General features: G+C 45.6%; 3 protein-coding genes across 3 annotated transcripts in view; 2 read left to right on the forward strand and 1 right to left on the reverse strand.

Moving 5' to 3' along the window:
• KCNJ10 (potassium inwardly rectifying channel subfamily J member 10) overlaps positions 1 to 5,429 on the forward strand; it is a 32,609-nt gene extending 27,180 nt beyond the window's left edge. The window contains exon 2 of the mRNA XM_004284454.2: positions 366 to 5,429. Within this exon, the coding sequence (XP_004284502.1) occupies positions 366 to 1,505 (1,140 nt within the window). The 3' untranslated portion in view covers positions 1,506 to 5,429. The remainder of the gene's footprint in view (positions 1 to 365) is intronic.
• The window catches only part of KCNJ9 (potassium inwardly rectifying channel subfamily J member 9), a 55,618-nt gene extending 43,475 nt beyond the window's left edge, over positions 1 to 12,143 (reverse strand). The window contains exon 1 of the mRNA XM_049694552.1: positions 12,021 to 12,143. The gene's annotated coding sequence lies outside the window, so the exon portion shown is untranslated. The remainder of the gene's footprint in view (positions 1 to 12,020) is intronic.
• PIGM (phosphatidylinositol glycan anchor biosynthesis class M) lies at positions 11,599 to 14,156 on the forward strand. The gene has a single exon (XM_004284455.4). The coding sequence runs from the start codon at positions 11,814 to 11,816 to the stop codon at positions 13,083 to 13,085; it is 1,272 nt and encodes a 423-aa protein (XP_004284503.1). The 5' UTR covers positions 11,599 to 11,813; the 3' UTR covers positions 13,086 to 14,156.
• Positions 14,157 to 14,817: the final 661 nt, after the last annotated feature.

The raw sequence follows: 14,817 nt of genomic DNA on the forward strand, positions 1-14,817 counted from the left end.
CGTAGAGCCCTCTTTAGTCTCACTCCCACCTTCAAGGAACTGTGAGCTTATTACTCTTTCTTCTCTGCTTCTCCTAAGAATTACAAATGTCAGACTGTACTGCAATTGTTTGCTTACTGAACATGAATCTTTCTCACTATGCTGTGAGTTCTTGGCGAGCAAGGATGCCGTCAGATTCATCTTTGACCTTCCAGCATCTCGCACTACAGTGCCTGGCATATAGCAAGTGCTCAGTAAACATTTGCTAATAAGAGGACAAATCAGTGGCACTAAAATGAATGTTTCTTCTTCCTTCCCATTGGGTGGTGGCTGGGAGTTGCTGGATTTTTGCAATACTGCTCATTATGCTGTCTTGCTCTCTGCAGATGACGTCGGTTGCCAAGGTGTATTACAGCCAAACCACTCAGACAGAAAGCCGGCCCCTAATGGGCCCAGGGATACGACGGAGGAGAGTCCTGACAAAAGATGGCCGCAGCAATGTGAGAATGGAGCACATTGCTGACAAGCGCTTCCTCTACCTCAAGGACCTGTGGACAACCTTCATTGACATGCAGTGGCGCTACAAGCTTCTGCTTTTCTCTGCAACCTTTGCAGGCACCTGGTTCCTCTTTGGTGTGGTGTGGTATCTGGTAGCTGTAGCCCATGGGGACCTGCTGGAGCTGGGACCCCCAGCCAACCATACCCCCTGTGTGGTACAGGTGCACACGCTCACCGGGGCCTTCCTTTTCTCCCTTGAGTCCCAGACCACCATTGGCTATGGCTTCCGCTACATCAGTGAGGAGTGCCCACTGGCCATCGTGCTTCTTATTGCCCAGCTGGTGCTCACCACCATCCTGGAAATCTTCATCACGGGTACCTTCCTGGCAAAGATTGCCCGGCCCAAGAAGCGGGCGGAGACCATCCGTTTCAGCCAGCATGCGGTTGTAGCGGCACACAATGGAAAGCCCTGTCTTATGATCCGAGTCGCCAACATGCGTAAGAGCCTCCTCATTGGCTGCCAGGTGACAGGCAAACTGCTTCAGACCCACCAGACAAAGGAGGGTGAGAACATCCGGCTCAACCAGGTCAATGTGACTTTCCAAGTGGACACGGCTTCTGACAGCCCCTTCCTCATCCTGCCCCTTACCTTCTACCACGTGGTGGATGAGACCAGTCCCTTGAAAGACCTGCCCCTCCGCAGTGGTGAGGGAGACTTCGAGCTGGTGCTGATCCTAAGTGGGACAGTGGAATCCACCAGCGCCACCTGCCAGGTGCGCACTTCCTATCTGCCGGAGGAGATCCTTTGGGGCTACGAGTTCACGCCCGCCATCTCGCTGTCAGCCAGTGGCAAATACATAGCAGACTTTAGCCTTTTTGACCAAGTTGTGAAAGTAGCCTCTCCGAGTGGCCTCCGTGACACCAGTGTACGCTACAGAGACCCTGAAAAGCTCAAGTTGGAGGAGTCATTAAGGGAGCAGGATGAGAAGGAGGGCAGTGCCATTAGTGTGCGCATCAGCAATGTCTGATGGCTTGGTTCCCCACCTCCCCATACTTCTGGTCTCTTTTCCTCTTTTGGCATCCTGGGTGAGGGATATTACCCAGGCTTACTGGACAGCCCCAGAAGCACCCTTCTCCGCTCCCTCTTCTTTAACCCAGTTGGCCTGTAGTAGTCTAGGCCAACTGGACTTCCTCCCGTTGTTCCCTTCACCTCACCGCACTTCCACCCCAAGATGCACACGTCCCTTAAGCCAGGATGGGGGAAGGAGAGGGAAGATTAGGCTGAAGTGGCTTAGAAGGCCTCAGCCATGCCTGGAGACTCACATTAGGAGGACCATGCAGTTGGATGGATAGGCTCCCCCCACCCCGCCACCTCTCACCACCACCACCAGAAAGTTTGGTGCTTTGAGGCTGGAGTCCCCTCCCTATCTTTCCACTTAGCAAGTTCCCTAAGGCAAGACTCTCTCTCTGATGGTCCCTTTGGGGTTTGTGCCCTCAGAAATATAGGAGTCCAGAATCATTTTATTCTGAAGTCTCTACCAAAACCCGTTGAAAGAAGCCAGGGTTTTTCATGGTGTAGTTAATTTCTGTTGGCAACTCCTGACTATAACCTGGGACCTTGGTCCCCATTGTTCTCCTCTTTCTAGTTTCTCAAGTGGACACTTTCTTAGGATACCCAGTTCCCACATAGATGCCTCTGCTCCCAGAGAACTGAAGTTGACCCAGGAGATATAAAGCACACAGGCACAGCCACCACACCTGCTCCTGACCTGAATACTGAACTCTTCATTGTGGGGCGACTAATGCAGAGCTATTGTCTAAAACCTTGAACCTGGCCTCCAGGCAGCCCTGGGGGGATCTGTTTCCCTGTGTCCCATGAAAGTAATGACCTTCCCCAATATGTTCCCCTGGAAAAAGGCCAACGCCCAGGCCCCACAGAAAGGTCTGGAAATGGTGTTCCAGATTACACTGTCCCTGGCTTCTCTGATTCTTTCCTGCCCAGTCCACTCTCACCTAAACCCAACTTCGGGGGAAGGGGGAGGAAATGCAAGGGCCTTCCTCTCTTACCACTAAAACTAGACACACAGGGCACAGAGTCCCCAGGAAAGTTAAACCAACCAAATGGGATGAGTACATTCTCCGATTTCCAGACTGCTGTATAGAGCTTCTGGGAATTGGCAGTGCTTTGTTAAGGTTTGGGCAGAGGCAGGACTCTGTGGCTGGCAGACACTATTCACCCTGTTACCCCTCCCAGTGCCCTTCTGAAAAGTGCCAGCTATTTTGTTAGGCAGTGCTGGGAGGGAAGGAAATTATACCTCCTGATCAAATAACCATGGTCTCCCTCAGCCATTCCTGAGACAGTATAAAATGAATATCAGTCTCATCTCTCCTCTCCTCTGCTATGAAGCCAGTTTCAGGCAAGTTAAAAGGCATACTTTACGAGATCAGACTCAGGCCACTCCTTGTTCCCTGATGGGGACTGTGGTATGGGGTCAGGAAGGGTGTATGGGCACCAGAACTTTCTCTAAAGCTCCAAATCCCAAGAGTGCTTCCTGTTCTCATTTAGGTACCAAGGGACACTCTCCCCCACCCCAAATGGTTTGGCACAGAGTCCCTGTATGAATCAAGTGGCAGTTTATTTAAGGTGGACCAGCCAGTTTTTATAAGCTACACATTTATCCAGAATGAGTACCTGCATCTGTGTGCAGAGCCTCACAGAGAAACCCATGAAATTTGGAGGCTGGACCCATGGTCACCATTTATACAACTGCACAAGATCCTCTTATATTGATCTCTCCTTGAACTCAACTAACTATATCTTGAAGATGAAGACCCTTCATTCCCTACTTACTGTAAACCCCACCATTACTACCTAGCTCTCAAGAAAACAAGAACCGGAACAACTTGAAAATCTGAGACAGAGAACAGAAGGCAAAGAGCCAGCTTCTGGGCTCTCAACTTTATTCAAATGTTAGACTCACTTGATTTCCTTCAACCTGTGTGTGTGTGTGTGTGTGTGTGTGTGTGTGTGTGTGTGTGTGTGTGTATCTTCTTATCCATTAGCAAGTTATCCTCCATCAAGTTTCTTCTGCACAGAGCTGCTTCCCTCCTGAGGGAAACACTCTCTTCCCATTCCCCTGCTGTCTATTCCAAGCCTCCAGAATCCTCAGATTCTTGGATAACAAAATGAGAACACTTTCTGACTTAACCTTTTTGATTCTCCTGCATGATTCCACACTTTCCTTTAAATTGCACTTTAAATCATACTCTCCTCTTAATACAACCTGGCTTATTCTCCCATAAGCCCCATCAGAGAGCAATGCCCCCTCCCTCAACCCTAAGTGGTCCTTTAGACTACAGCCCCCCTCTCCTCTGAGCTGAAATCATCTTTCAGGCTATCAGGCAAGCTTTCGAAGCAGCCAGGTCTGATGAGAAATGGGATCCCTGACCACACCAACCATGGACTTGGAATTCGGGAGAGCACTGGGCACAGACCTTAAGGGAGGAGATTTCAGAGGACAGGCAACACAACTGATGGGGGAGGATACTCAGGGTATGCAGATGAGGAAGGGTGGTGCTGCGGGATCTGGTGAAATCAATGAAACCCTTGAGTGTTACTTGGGCTAGCAGGTAAGAGGTAGGTGGAGGCTCAGGGAATTAAGCTATGATATATAAATGAAAGGTTTATCTAAGAAAGAGAAACAGATAATATATATATATATATATATATGTAGAGAGATGTATATAGATGTATATAGGACCAAATATACTGAATGTACAGAAAGAAAGTATTCAGAGAGCTTAGCATGGGGGCAGATATCTTGCTCTGGTTTGGGGGTAGGACTCCCCAGATTCCCAGACTTACAGCCAGTGATCCTGGTTTCAACATGGAAGTGAGATACCTGACTAAGGCTTTCAGGTTTGATGACAGGAAAGGGAGGGGTGGAAGCTGCTCTTCAGAAATAAAGAGGCTTCCAATGAGGTTTCTGACAAACCCTGTGCTGCTGACAGGACCAGGAAGAGGGGAGATAAGAGGAACATGAGGAGCGAGACACTCCATCTGAGGAAATCTAGGAGAACCTACTACTTAGGCTGTGCGCTCCCATCCCCAGCAGTGTCCTGTGACTGTAGCACTTAAAAAGAAAAATCCTGTTTCCCTCTCTTAAGGTACACTGTATTTCCCCTTCTTCCACAGGGGTGGGGCAACTGCAGCTCCAGCCCCGGGAGGTGATGGCTATTCAACTAAGAAGCTGAACACTTCAGTGTGCGGGAGGCACTAAAGGGAAGCCTCAACTCTAGAATCTAAATGCCAGGACTAAAGAGCTGTTGGGCCCAAGATACTCCCAAGGCAGAGGATCAGCTTTCTGTATGGTTGCAAGCAGCCCAAAGAGAATGCCCTCTATGCTAGAAGAGTCCCAATCCTGGCATCTGAGCATGGGGGAGGGCGTGGCGCTTTAGCTTTGTATCTCTGTATGAAAATGAGGAGTGCGGGTACCAGCTGCCCTAGGGGATGGGGAGAGGCTTCTGAAATCCCTACTCTGTGCTTCACCTCATTACCTGCCCAACCTCCTACCCCAACCTGTCAGCTAAGAAGACCATCCAGGGATTTCTCTCTGAGGCCTGAGAAGAGAAAGGAAGCCAGTTATACTATTGCTACAAGCCAGGGACACTGCCCCCTCCCAAGGCTGCTACCATGGTCCTTTACCCTTGCTAGTTAACCTAGCTTATTTGTAAAATAACACACTACCTTTGCTGTAAAGTTAGCCTGGGCTCCGGCTCAGTAATGGCCAACTCTACTGAAGCAGAAATATCTAGGGATGGGTTTTCCATTCATTGCATTAAAGACTAAACCAGGTCAAATGTACCTAGGAAAAAAGACATGTGAGTTATTTTGGTTTATTTTATTCTTGTCTGTTCAGAACAAGTTACTAAATAAAATGGCTGAATCTGTTCTTCACTCTAGCTTCTTTTAGAAATCAAAACTAATCCTGGGGACTTCCCTGGTAGCGCAGTGGTTGAGAATCCGCCTGCGAATGCGGGGGACACGGGTTCGATCCCTGGTCTAGGAAGATCCCACATGCCAAGGAGCAGCTAAACCTGTGCACCACAACTACTGAGCCTGCTCTCTAGAGCCCGTGACCCACAACTACTGAGCCCATGTGCCAAAACTACTGAAGCCCGCGTGCCTAGAGCCCGTGCTCCGCAACAAGAGAAGCCACCGCAATGAGAAGCCCGCGCACCGCTATGAAGAGCAGCCCCCGCTTGCCGCAACTAGAGAAGGCCCTCGCGCAGCAACGAAGATCCAACACAGCCAAAGAAAAAAAATAATAAAAAAAAAAGTTCAAAACAAAACAAAACAAAACAAAACAAAACTAATCCTGTTACTAAGGCCTGAACTCACTGACCTACCTTTGGGAAAGGAGGGTGGAACTGAGCTGTGCTGGAAGAGCTTCTGACCACACAGCCAGGCCTTTCCCCTTTGGTGCTATCATGCATTCCCCCAACTCCCTTCTCACACCTCCCCCCATTAACTTCAGAGTCCTGTAGCAAATACCTTTTAAACTCAGTTTTTAAAGGATTACAAAAAAAGTTAAGACCTAGACATCTGAAAATTGGCTCAGGTTAATCCAGGAAAGTCAAGTTGCTTTGGAACCCAGGCACTGTCCCTTTCAGCCAGTGATCATGCACCCAACTTCCCTGCCACACTACAGTGCAGGTCGTTCCTTATATATCCTCAAGCCTCTATATGCCTATTCATTTAATCACTGGGCATTTCCTGGCCCAGTTCTCAAAGAAGTGGGTTTCTCTTCTACTCTTATCTATCAATAGCCTGAAAAAGGCCTGGCTATCAATATCCAGCCCTGAATTGAAGTAACAGACCCCTATGGTCACTGACTCTTGTTCCCCAGAAATGGAAGGACAGAGGGAGAAAATTGGGTCTCTTACCATCATCAGTAAATACTTATCTACAACATTTGGGAAACACTGTTTTTTAGGGATGAGTCATAGGACATGAGAGATATATAAGATATGTGAAATATAGAGTCCCATAACATATGAAGAAACTTGCCAACTTGTGAAGAAAATAAGATAAAATAACAAGTAGCATACATTAGGGCCAGATATGCCATTAACAACATGTTCTAAACAGTGAGATCTCTGTGGAAAACATTCCCCAGGGATAGGCACTAGGCAAGGGATGGTATCAATCTAAGAGGTCTGGTTAGAACACATTTGACACAGGATTCAAGAAAAATCAACTGAGTTCCTATTACATGAAATGTACCATTCAAGTGACAAAGAAACAGAAGACATGACACACGCCAGCAAGGTACATACAGGTTTTTTTTGGCTTTATACCTGCTATTCCTTCTGGGGAGCTCTCTGTACTGCCTGCCAACTCCCAAGTTAACTCTCAGTATGCCCATCTTAGACCAAACCCTGTTAAAAGCTGTGATTGCATCATGTACCCCTCTTTCATTACACCTGTCACAGATGCAAGTTTATATTACTTGCGAATTTATTTGACTAATGTCTGCCTCACTCACTAGAGTTTAAGTGCCATGTAACTGTAACTGGGATTCCTGTCAGTGTTGGGTCACCAGTACAGCTGGGCACTTAGCACAGCACCTGCATGTATGATGCTCAATAAATGTAGAAGGAAGGAAAGGAAGAAAACAGAGAGGGAAGGAATTTCCCTACAGTTCACACAGGTAGTATGCAGTGGAGGTGGTATATTGGTTAAATAACCGTAAAAGATTTAGACAACATATTTCATAAGGCATGACAAAATTAACTGTTTAAAAAAATAGAACAGACAATAAACACCAACGTTTTTGGGGAGAGATCATTTCCACTAGTTAAGATTTAGGAAGAGTCCAGAGAGTTCAGGTTTGAGCCTAGCATTGAGAGACAAACAGTATACAAATAAGTGATGAGAAATAGGATTCTTTGTAGGTGGGACAGCACAGGCAAAAGTACCACAGTAAGAAAGCAAAAGGCATATTTAAGAGATTAACCATCTAACCATTATATTAGAATATAATCAACAAGGACCTACTGTATAGCACAGGGAACTCTCTCAATATTCTGTAATAACCTATATGGGACAAGAATCTGAAAAAGAATGGATCCTGTATATGTATAACTGAACTACTTTGCTGTACATCTGAAACTAACACAACATTGTAAATCAACTATACCCCAATATAAAATAAAAATTAAATTGAAAAAACCTAAAACAGAGGGCTTTCTAGGTGAACAGGTTGAAAAGGCAGGGTCATGGAGGGATTAAATGTCAGTCTAAATTATTATTTTTTTCCACAGGCTTGGGAGCTATTGAAGATGTTTGAGAAAGGAAAGCATCTAATTATAGTAGTTTATGAATAACAATCTGGCAGTAGAACTGAGAGACATGAGACACTAAACCAGTTAAGAGACTTGCAAAACCTTAGGGGAAAGGTAATTGCCACAGATCCTAGTTGAGTACAGGTGTCAATACTGTTATCAAATTGAGTTGTTGAAGTCTGGACTAAGGTGCAGGATGCTGAGCCCAAAAAGAATTAGGGATAGATTCAAAAGAAATTACAAAGCAGGAAATATAAGCAAGATCTAGAAAAAGAAAAAAGAAGGTGATTGAATTACAGTGCCAGCAGGAAGCAGATGGTACACTCAAAGGGCTAACTGGACAGGACTTAATGAAGGGAGTATTTACAAAGGTGTGGGCAGGGTCAATAAACCAACAAGGGCTTGTGAACACCCAGGGACTTGCAACGGTAGGAAGCCTTTACCGGTATTAAAGCTGAAGGGACCATCATTGAAACCTGGTGAGAGTTTCTGAAGGGAGAGGGCTACAGCTTTAGCAGGAGCCTTGGCCTTAGGTAGAGGAACTCAGCCACTGCCGAAGATCTGCTAGTGCCTGCCACTGGCTTGTTCTAATGAGAAGCCAGAGGGCAAGGGAGACTGCGTGATGATGCACAGAACAGGGCAGAAGAGATGGCGAATGGATCTAAAAAGGTAATGACAGCATATACGGCATAGTGACCAAGGCCAAGGTCCTGGCTAAGGATGCTACGGATGAGGTATGCATGTGTGTGCCTTCCCTAGCCACTGGCTCTAAAAGAATGGAAACCTAGAGACAGACAGTGAAAGGGAGAATGGGGAAGGGCTGTAAGTAATAATTCAAGAGGTAATGAGCAGTTGAGCATTTGAAAAAATGCAGCCCTTTCAGGGAGAAGTGAGAAAACAGAACCCCTACACCCAATGCAAAAAGCTCAATATGGCGTCCTTAAACCCCGTGATACTTCTGTCTCGCCTAGAAATAGTAACAGTAGTTGGCACACCACGTCCAGTTAATTTTACTGGACTCCCGTCCCCTCTTCAGTCCCACAAACACTATCTACATCTCATTTTGATCCAAGCTTCGTTTCTTTTGATTAGTTGCTTACTGTTTCCTTATTTGCCCAAATTTGGTGCCTCTCACCAATTTACTTAGGCTCTATAGGGACAAATTAGCTGAGGCCTTTCTGTCATACTACCTAAACCAACCCAACCAGAGGAACCCTCACTTAATTAATCCTCTGACATCTACCTCCCATATTCTCTACCTTCTGGGACTAATCCTCACTTATCTATCACTGGCAGAAGAAAAGAATAAATATATAGAATCACAGTGACAGAAAATATCAGAAAGATTCAAACAAGAGATCAATGAGAGGAGGCAGAGAGGGAAATTAGATTCATCATCAACATTTTATTTGCAGGTTAGCCACATAGAAGTTAAGAATACTCTGGGCCAGAGAGACCTGCTTTTGAGTTCCAGCTCTGCCACTAGTTGACTATGTGACTTCGGAAAATTACTTAATCTCCATAAGCCTTGATTTCATTTGTGAAGGTGGGAGTATCTACCTTACATGGTTAAGTATTTAGCACAGTGACTGACACACTGCAAATAAGTTCTCAACAAAGCTGGCTATTAGAAATCCTCATCATGGACTTCCCTGGTGGCGCAGTGGTTAAGAATCCGCCTGCTAACGCAGGGGACCTGCGTTCGAGCCCTGGTCCAGGAAGATCCCACATGCCATGGAGCAACTAAGCCCGTGCGCCACAACTACTGAGCCTGCGCTCTAGAGCCCGCGAGCCACAACTACTGAAGCCCTCGTGCCTAGAGCCCCTGCTCTGCAACAAGAGGAGCCACCGCAGTGAGAAGCCCGCACACCACAATGAAGAGTAGCCCCCGCTCGCCACAACTAGAGAAAGCCTGTGCGCAACAAAGACCCAACACAGCCATAAATAAATAAATAAAATAAGTAAATTAAAAAAAAAAACTATAGCTTTCATGAATCTTTAAGATTTGATTTCTAAATGTGAGAATAGCATTTAAAAAAAAGAAATCATCATCATCATTATTTGAATGATGATGTGCTGCCACTGTATATATGGCTACTGTACTGCAAAAAAAATGGTTAAAAGTAATTATCAACATAAGGCATATACTTATACCAAGGTACAGATAAAGACAAAGAGATATCAGAATATGAATATGGAATGTGTGAGATTAACTTGGTTCATACAAAGGATGAATGTAAATTGTATGATGGATGAATGGAGGGTAGTCCTGGGAGCTGCATGTTCAGACTGGATGGAGTCATCTACTCTAGTAGATGCTAGTTTAGAAGACGTCCCCTAGGAAGCAGGATCAATCTGTAAAATCAAGTAAGTCAGTAGTTACTGAACATGTACCATGTGCCTAAGGCTGCAATAAATTATGAGTAATTTTTAAAAATTAAGGATAAGATATAACCCCTAACCTCAAAAACCCTACAATCTCATTGAAAGGGTTATGAATACAATCTAAAATAAATTATGAAATTCTGATTTGCAGACTGTAAGTTCAATAAGTGCCCACAGAAGGGAAAGAGCTAATGGGTTAGAGTCCTTGGTGAGAAATTCATGGGAGTATGGTTGGAGTGGGATGGGTGAAGGGGGAAGAACTTGAAATAGATAAAGGATATTTGAAAGAGGAAAGGACTGGTAGTTGGGAGCACCCCAAAGATGCCACTCCCGAGGTATCCTGGTAAGAGGAACCTCAAAAATTATTTCAACTTGTACAGAATGCCTCCTGTGTCTGGTAATGTGTTATATACTGAGGTACAGAAAACAAGATAATCTCTGTTCTCAAAGAACTCAAAATGCCCTGACAGAAAACGAGGAAAATGAAACAAAAAAGTTATCACTGACAAATGCTATAATATAGGGATGGTCATTCCAAAAGGGAATTTTGGAGCAATGGGAGGGCAGTCAATGGACAGGACTCTATATTTACATAGAAGGGCAGGGGCTTCTGTGTGAGTGATTTTCTAGAGCTTAGAGCCCTTCGGCCTCTGTTCGTTTACCCTCAGTTAGCGGAAAGGCATCTATATCGCAGTGCATGATGAAAAAGTGAGCTGAGAGCCAGGATATACTTTTAGGAGTTAACACTTGAGCCGAGGCCTGAAGGGTTACGTAGTGACTGCGGAGGGGAAGGTAACGTTGACAGAAAGAAGAGCAAGTACAATGACACTGAGGCATGACGGCGTGATATAGTTTAGGAACCCTACGAAGCTTCCTGTTCTCCCTTCCCATCCCTCCATCAAGGTTTGCGGGATAAAATACAGGATGCCCAGTTAAATTGAAATTTAGATAAACAACGAATAATTTCAAAATACAAGTATGTCCCAAATATCGCACACACTCTGGGCCCCCTTCAATTCATCCTAGCTCGGCCCCCCCCCCGGAGCCCACAAACCCCCCGGTATTACCCACGAGCTGGCGAGGTAAAGCATGAGAAACCATCACAGGTTTATTTTTCCTTCACTCCTATTTTTTTTCACTCTCGGGTCACCGGCCCAGGCCTGAGGGATGAAGCTCGAAGCTCGTTCCGCTTCAGGGGTCAGTCTCCATCAACTGGAGTTGAGGCGGGGGAAGTAGAGGGTCACCCACAAGTAACACTCGCCCGGCTCCGTAAAAATACCTCCCAGCGCCGGTCTTCCGGGCAAACTGAAGTCGCCGGACCGGAAACCCCGCCCCCGCCGGAGGTGGAGAGGACGCGAGATAGCCTGTCCAGAAGGAAGGTAATTCTCCCGCTGGGGCCACTAAGAACCCAGTGCCTTGCGTGCGACCGGAAACAGGACGGGGGCGGGCCTTCCTGCCGGAAGTTGTCGTCCCGCAGTTGTTTCGGTTGGCAGTCTAGGTGGTAGGGGTAGTGCCGGCAACCTGAAGCAAGGAACTGCAGCGAGGGTTAGAACTTTCAAGGCAGTTTAGAGCTGGGGACTGAGCTGCTGTGGTGCAGTCAGATCATGAGCCCGACCACGCCCTCGGGAGAGTGGTTCCTGAACCTGTGGGTGTCCCCCGCCGGGGTATTTGGTGTGGCCTTCCTTGCCCGAGTGGCCCTGGTTTTCTATGGGCTCTTCCAGGACCGGACCCTGCTCGTGAGGTATACAGACATCGACTACCAGGTCTTCACCGACGCCGCGCGTTTCGTCACGGAAGGGCGCTCCCCTTACCTGAGGGCGACGTACCGTTACACTCCGCTGCTGGGGTGGTTCCTCACTCCCAACATCTATCTCAATGAACTCTTTGGAAAGTTTCTCTTCGTCAGCTTCGATCTCCTCACCGCCTATCTCGTATACCGGCTACTGCTTCTTAAGGGGCTGGGTCGCCGCCAGGCTTGCGGTTACTGTGTCTTTTGGCTTCTTAACCCCCTACCTATGGCGGTGTCCAGCCGAGGCAATGCGGACTCAATCGTCTCTTCCCTGGTGCTTATGACCCTGTACCTAATAGAAAAAAGGCTGGTCGCGTGTGCCGCTGTATTCTATGGTTTCGCAGTGCATTTGAAGATGTATCCGGTGACCTATATCCTTCCCATAGCACTCCACTTGCTTCCGGAACGCGACAGTGACGAAGGCCTCCGTCAATCCCGGTATTCTTCCCAGGCTCGTCTGTATGAATTCATGAAGAGGCTGTGTAATCGGGCTGTGCTGCTCTTCGTAGCCGTTGCTGGACTCACGTTTTTTGCCCTGAGCTTCGGTTTTTACTACAAATATGGTTGGGAGTTTTTGGAGCACACCTACCTTTATCACCTGACCAGGCGGGATATCCGTCACAACTTCTCTCCATACTTCTACATGCTGTATTTGACCGCAGAGAGCAAGTGGAGTTTTTCCCTGGGAATTGCTGCATTCCTGCCACAATTCATCTTGCTTTCAGCCGTGTCTTTCGCTTATTACAGAGACCTTGCCTTTTGTTGTTTTCTTCATACGTCTATTTTTGTGACATTTAACAAAGTCTGCACCTCCCAGTACTTTCTTTGGTACCTCTGCCTCCTGCCTCTTGTGATGCCACTAGTGAGAATGCCTTGGAGAAGAGCTGTGGTTCTCCTGATGTTATGGTTCATAGGGCAGGCCTTATGGCTGGCTCCTGCTTATGTTCTTGAGTTTCAAGGAAAGAACACCTTTCTGTTTATCTGGTTAGCTGGTTTGTTCTTCCTCCTTATCAACTGTTCCATCCTCATTCAAATCATTTCCCATTACGAGGAGGAACCCCTGACAGACAGAACCAAATATGACTGAAAGATGCTCCAGTTCTTCTGCAACTTCCATTCTGATTGTTCTGAATGGACCAAAGAGAGCTTTGGAAAGAATGTTTTTGAACATCCTAAGCACTCTAGTGAAACTTCGGTTTAGAGCATAAAACCCTATTCCAACAAATTTAAATGAATATTTGCCTTATAAAGGGGACTCAGTAACTGAGGTCCACCCTTTAGGAAGTCTCAGGACTCATTTATCTGGGACATGATGGGAAGTAAAGGTTACTAGTTTGAATACAGAAGAGCTGGGGCTTCCCTGGTGGCTCAGTGGTTAAGAATCCGCCTGCCAATGCAGGGGACACGGGTTCGAGCCCTGGTCCGGGAAGATCCCACATGCCGCGGAGCAACTAAGCCCATGTGCCACAACTACTGAGCCTGCGCTCTAGAGCCCATGAAGCACAACTATCGAAGCCCATGCACCTAGAGCCTGTGCTCTGCAACAAGAGGAGCCACCGCAATGAGAAGCCCGTGCACCACAACGAAGAGTAGCCCCCGCTCACTGCAACTAGAGAAAGCCTGCGCCCAGCAACGAAGACCCAACGCAGCCAAAAAAAATTATTAGGCTAAATTAAAAAGCAATTTAAAAAAAACAGAAGGGCTGATGAAATTATCAGATGCTAAAAGGTTTTTGTGGAAAATAGAGGAAACATAAAGTCAAAAAACATAAAATTCTAAGCCAGTATTTGTTCCAGTATTTATACTGTGGTACTCTCTGAAGCTGTCTTATCTTTTGTACTATCTGAAGCTGTTTTATCTTTTAACTCCCACTTTTTCGTTCTGAAGCTTTCTTGATAACTGAAAATTCATAAAATGTTCCTAAAGTACAGCTTTTAGATATGAAGTGTTAAATAATGATGCTGTGCTTAGGTTGGAAAAGTTAATTCTGTATTAAAAGTGGGGGCTTAGAAGATAAAGAATCCAAAGAATTTAAAGTGTAGTCATATTTCATGTACTTGTTTTATAACTTAGTTTTTCAGTGCTTAGTCCCAGTGGTAATAGACTGCTGTTTGGTTTTTTACAAAAAGGATTAAATTTAAATTCATCCATCTTTAAACTTTTCAACATATTTTAAAATAGCATCTCGCTTTTTATGTTTGAGGTCACACACTGTAAGGACATTTTAGAACTCGCTTTTACCCCTTTGTTTTTAATTTGCTGATCGCTAAAAAACATTTTTCACTTAGAGTTTAAGTTAATCAAATGTTATCAGTGTTGTAAAAATGATTAGTAGGTTTTAGGTGGTAAAGTATTAAATTGTTAATAAGGCATTTCCCAGCTTACAAATACCTTACTTGTGAAAATTCCGTGATAGGAATGGAGGCCTGCATGGGAGGCTCCTGGAAAGCATAAGAAGCATCCTAATAGCCATTAGTCTTTTAGACCAGGAAATTGAGGGAGAGATTGTGGAAATGAGGCTTTGGTGGCCAGATCCATTTACCTTTTTACTATAATATTTCTAGGAAAAAATGCTTTGTGAGTTTCAAACAAGCAAGTTAAAAAAAATTTTAAAAAAATAGCCTATCTAGGTGGAGACTCCCTAACACTCTAAAATGCATTAGCAGTGAGTGAGCTTATGATTTTGATATTAAAAGATGAGTAATTTAACAACATTGTTCTTTCACAGTTAAACAGAAAAACAAAAACCTCCAGAGAAGTAGTATATTTCATGTCAGTTCAGGCCTAAAAAGCCTCTGAGAATAAGATGTCTGTAGGCA

This window comes from Orcinus orca, chromosome 1 (assembly GCF_937001465.1).
Source record: "Orcinus orca chromosome 1, mOrcOrc1.1, whole genome shotgun sequence".
Taxonomy (NCBI): domain Eukaryota; kingdom Metazoa; phylum Chordata; class Mammalia; order Artiodactyla; family Delphinidae; genus Orcinus; species Orcinus orca.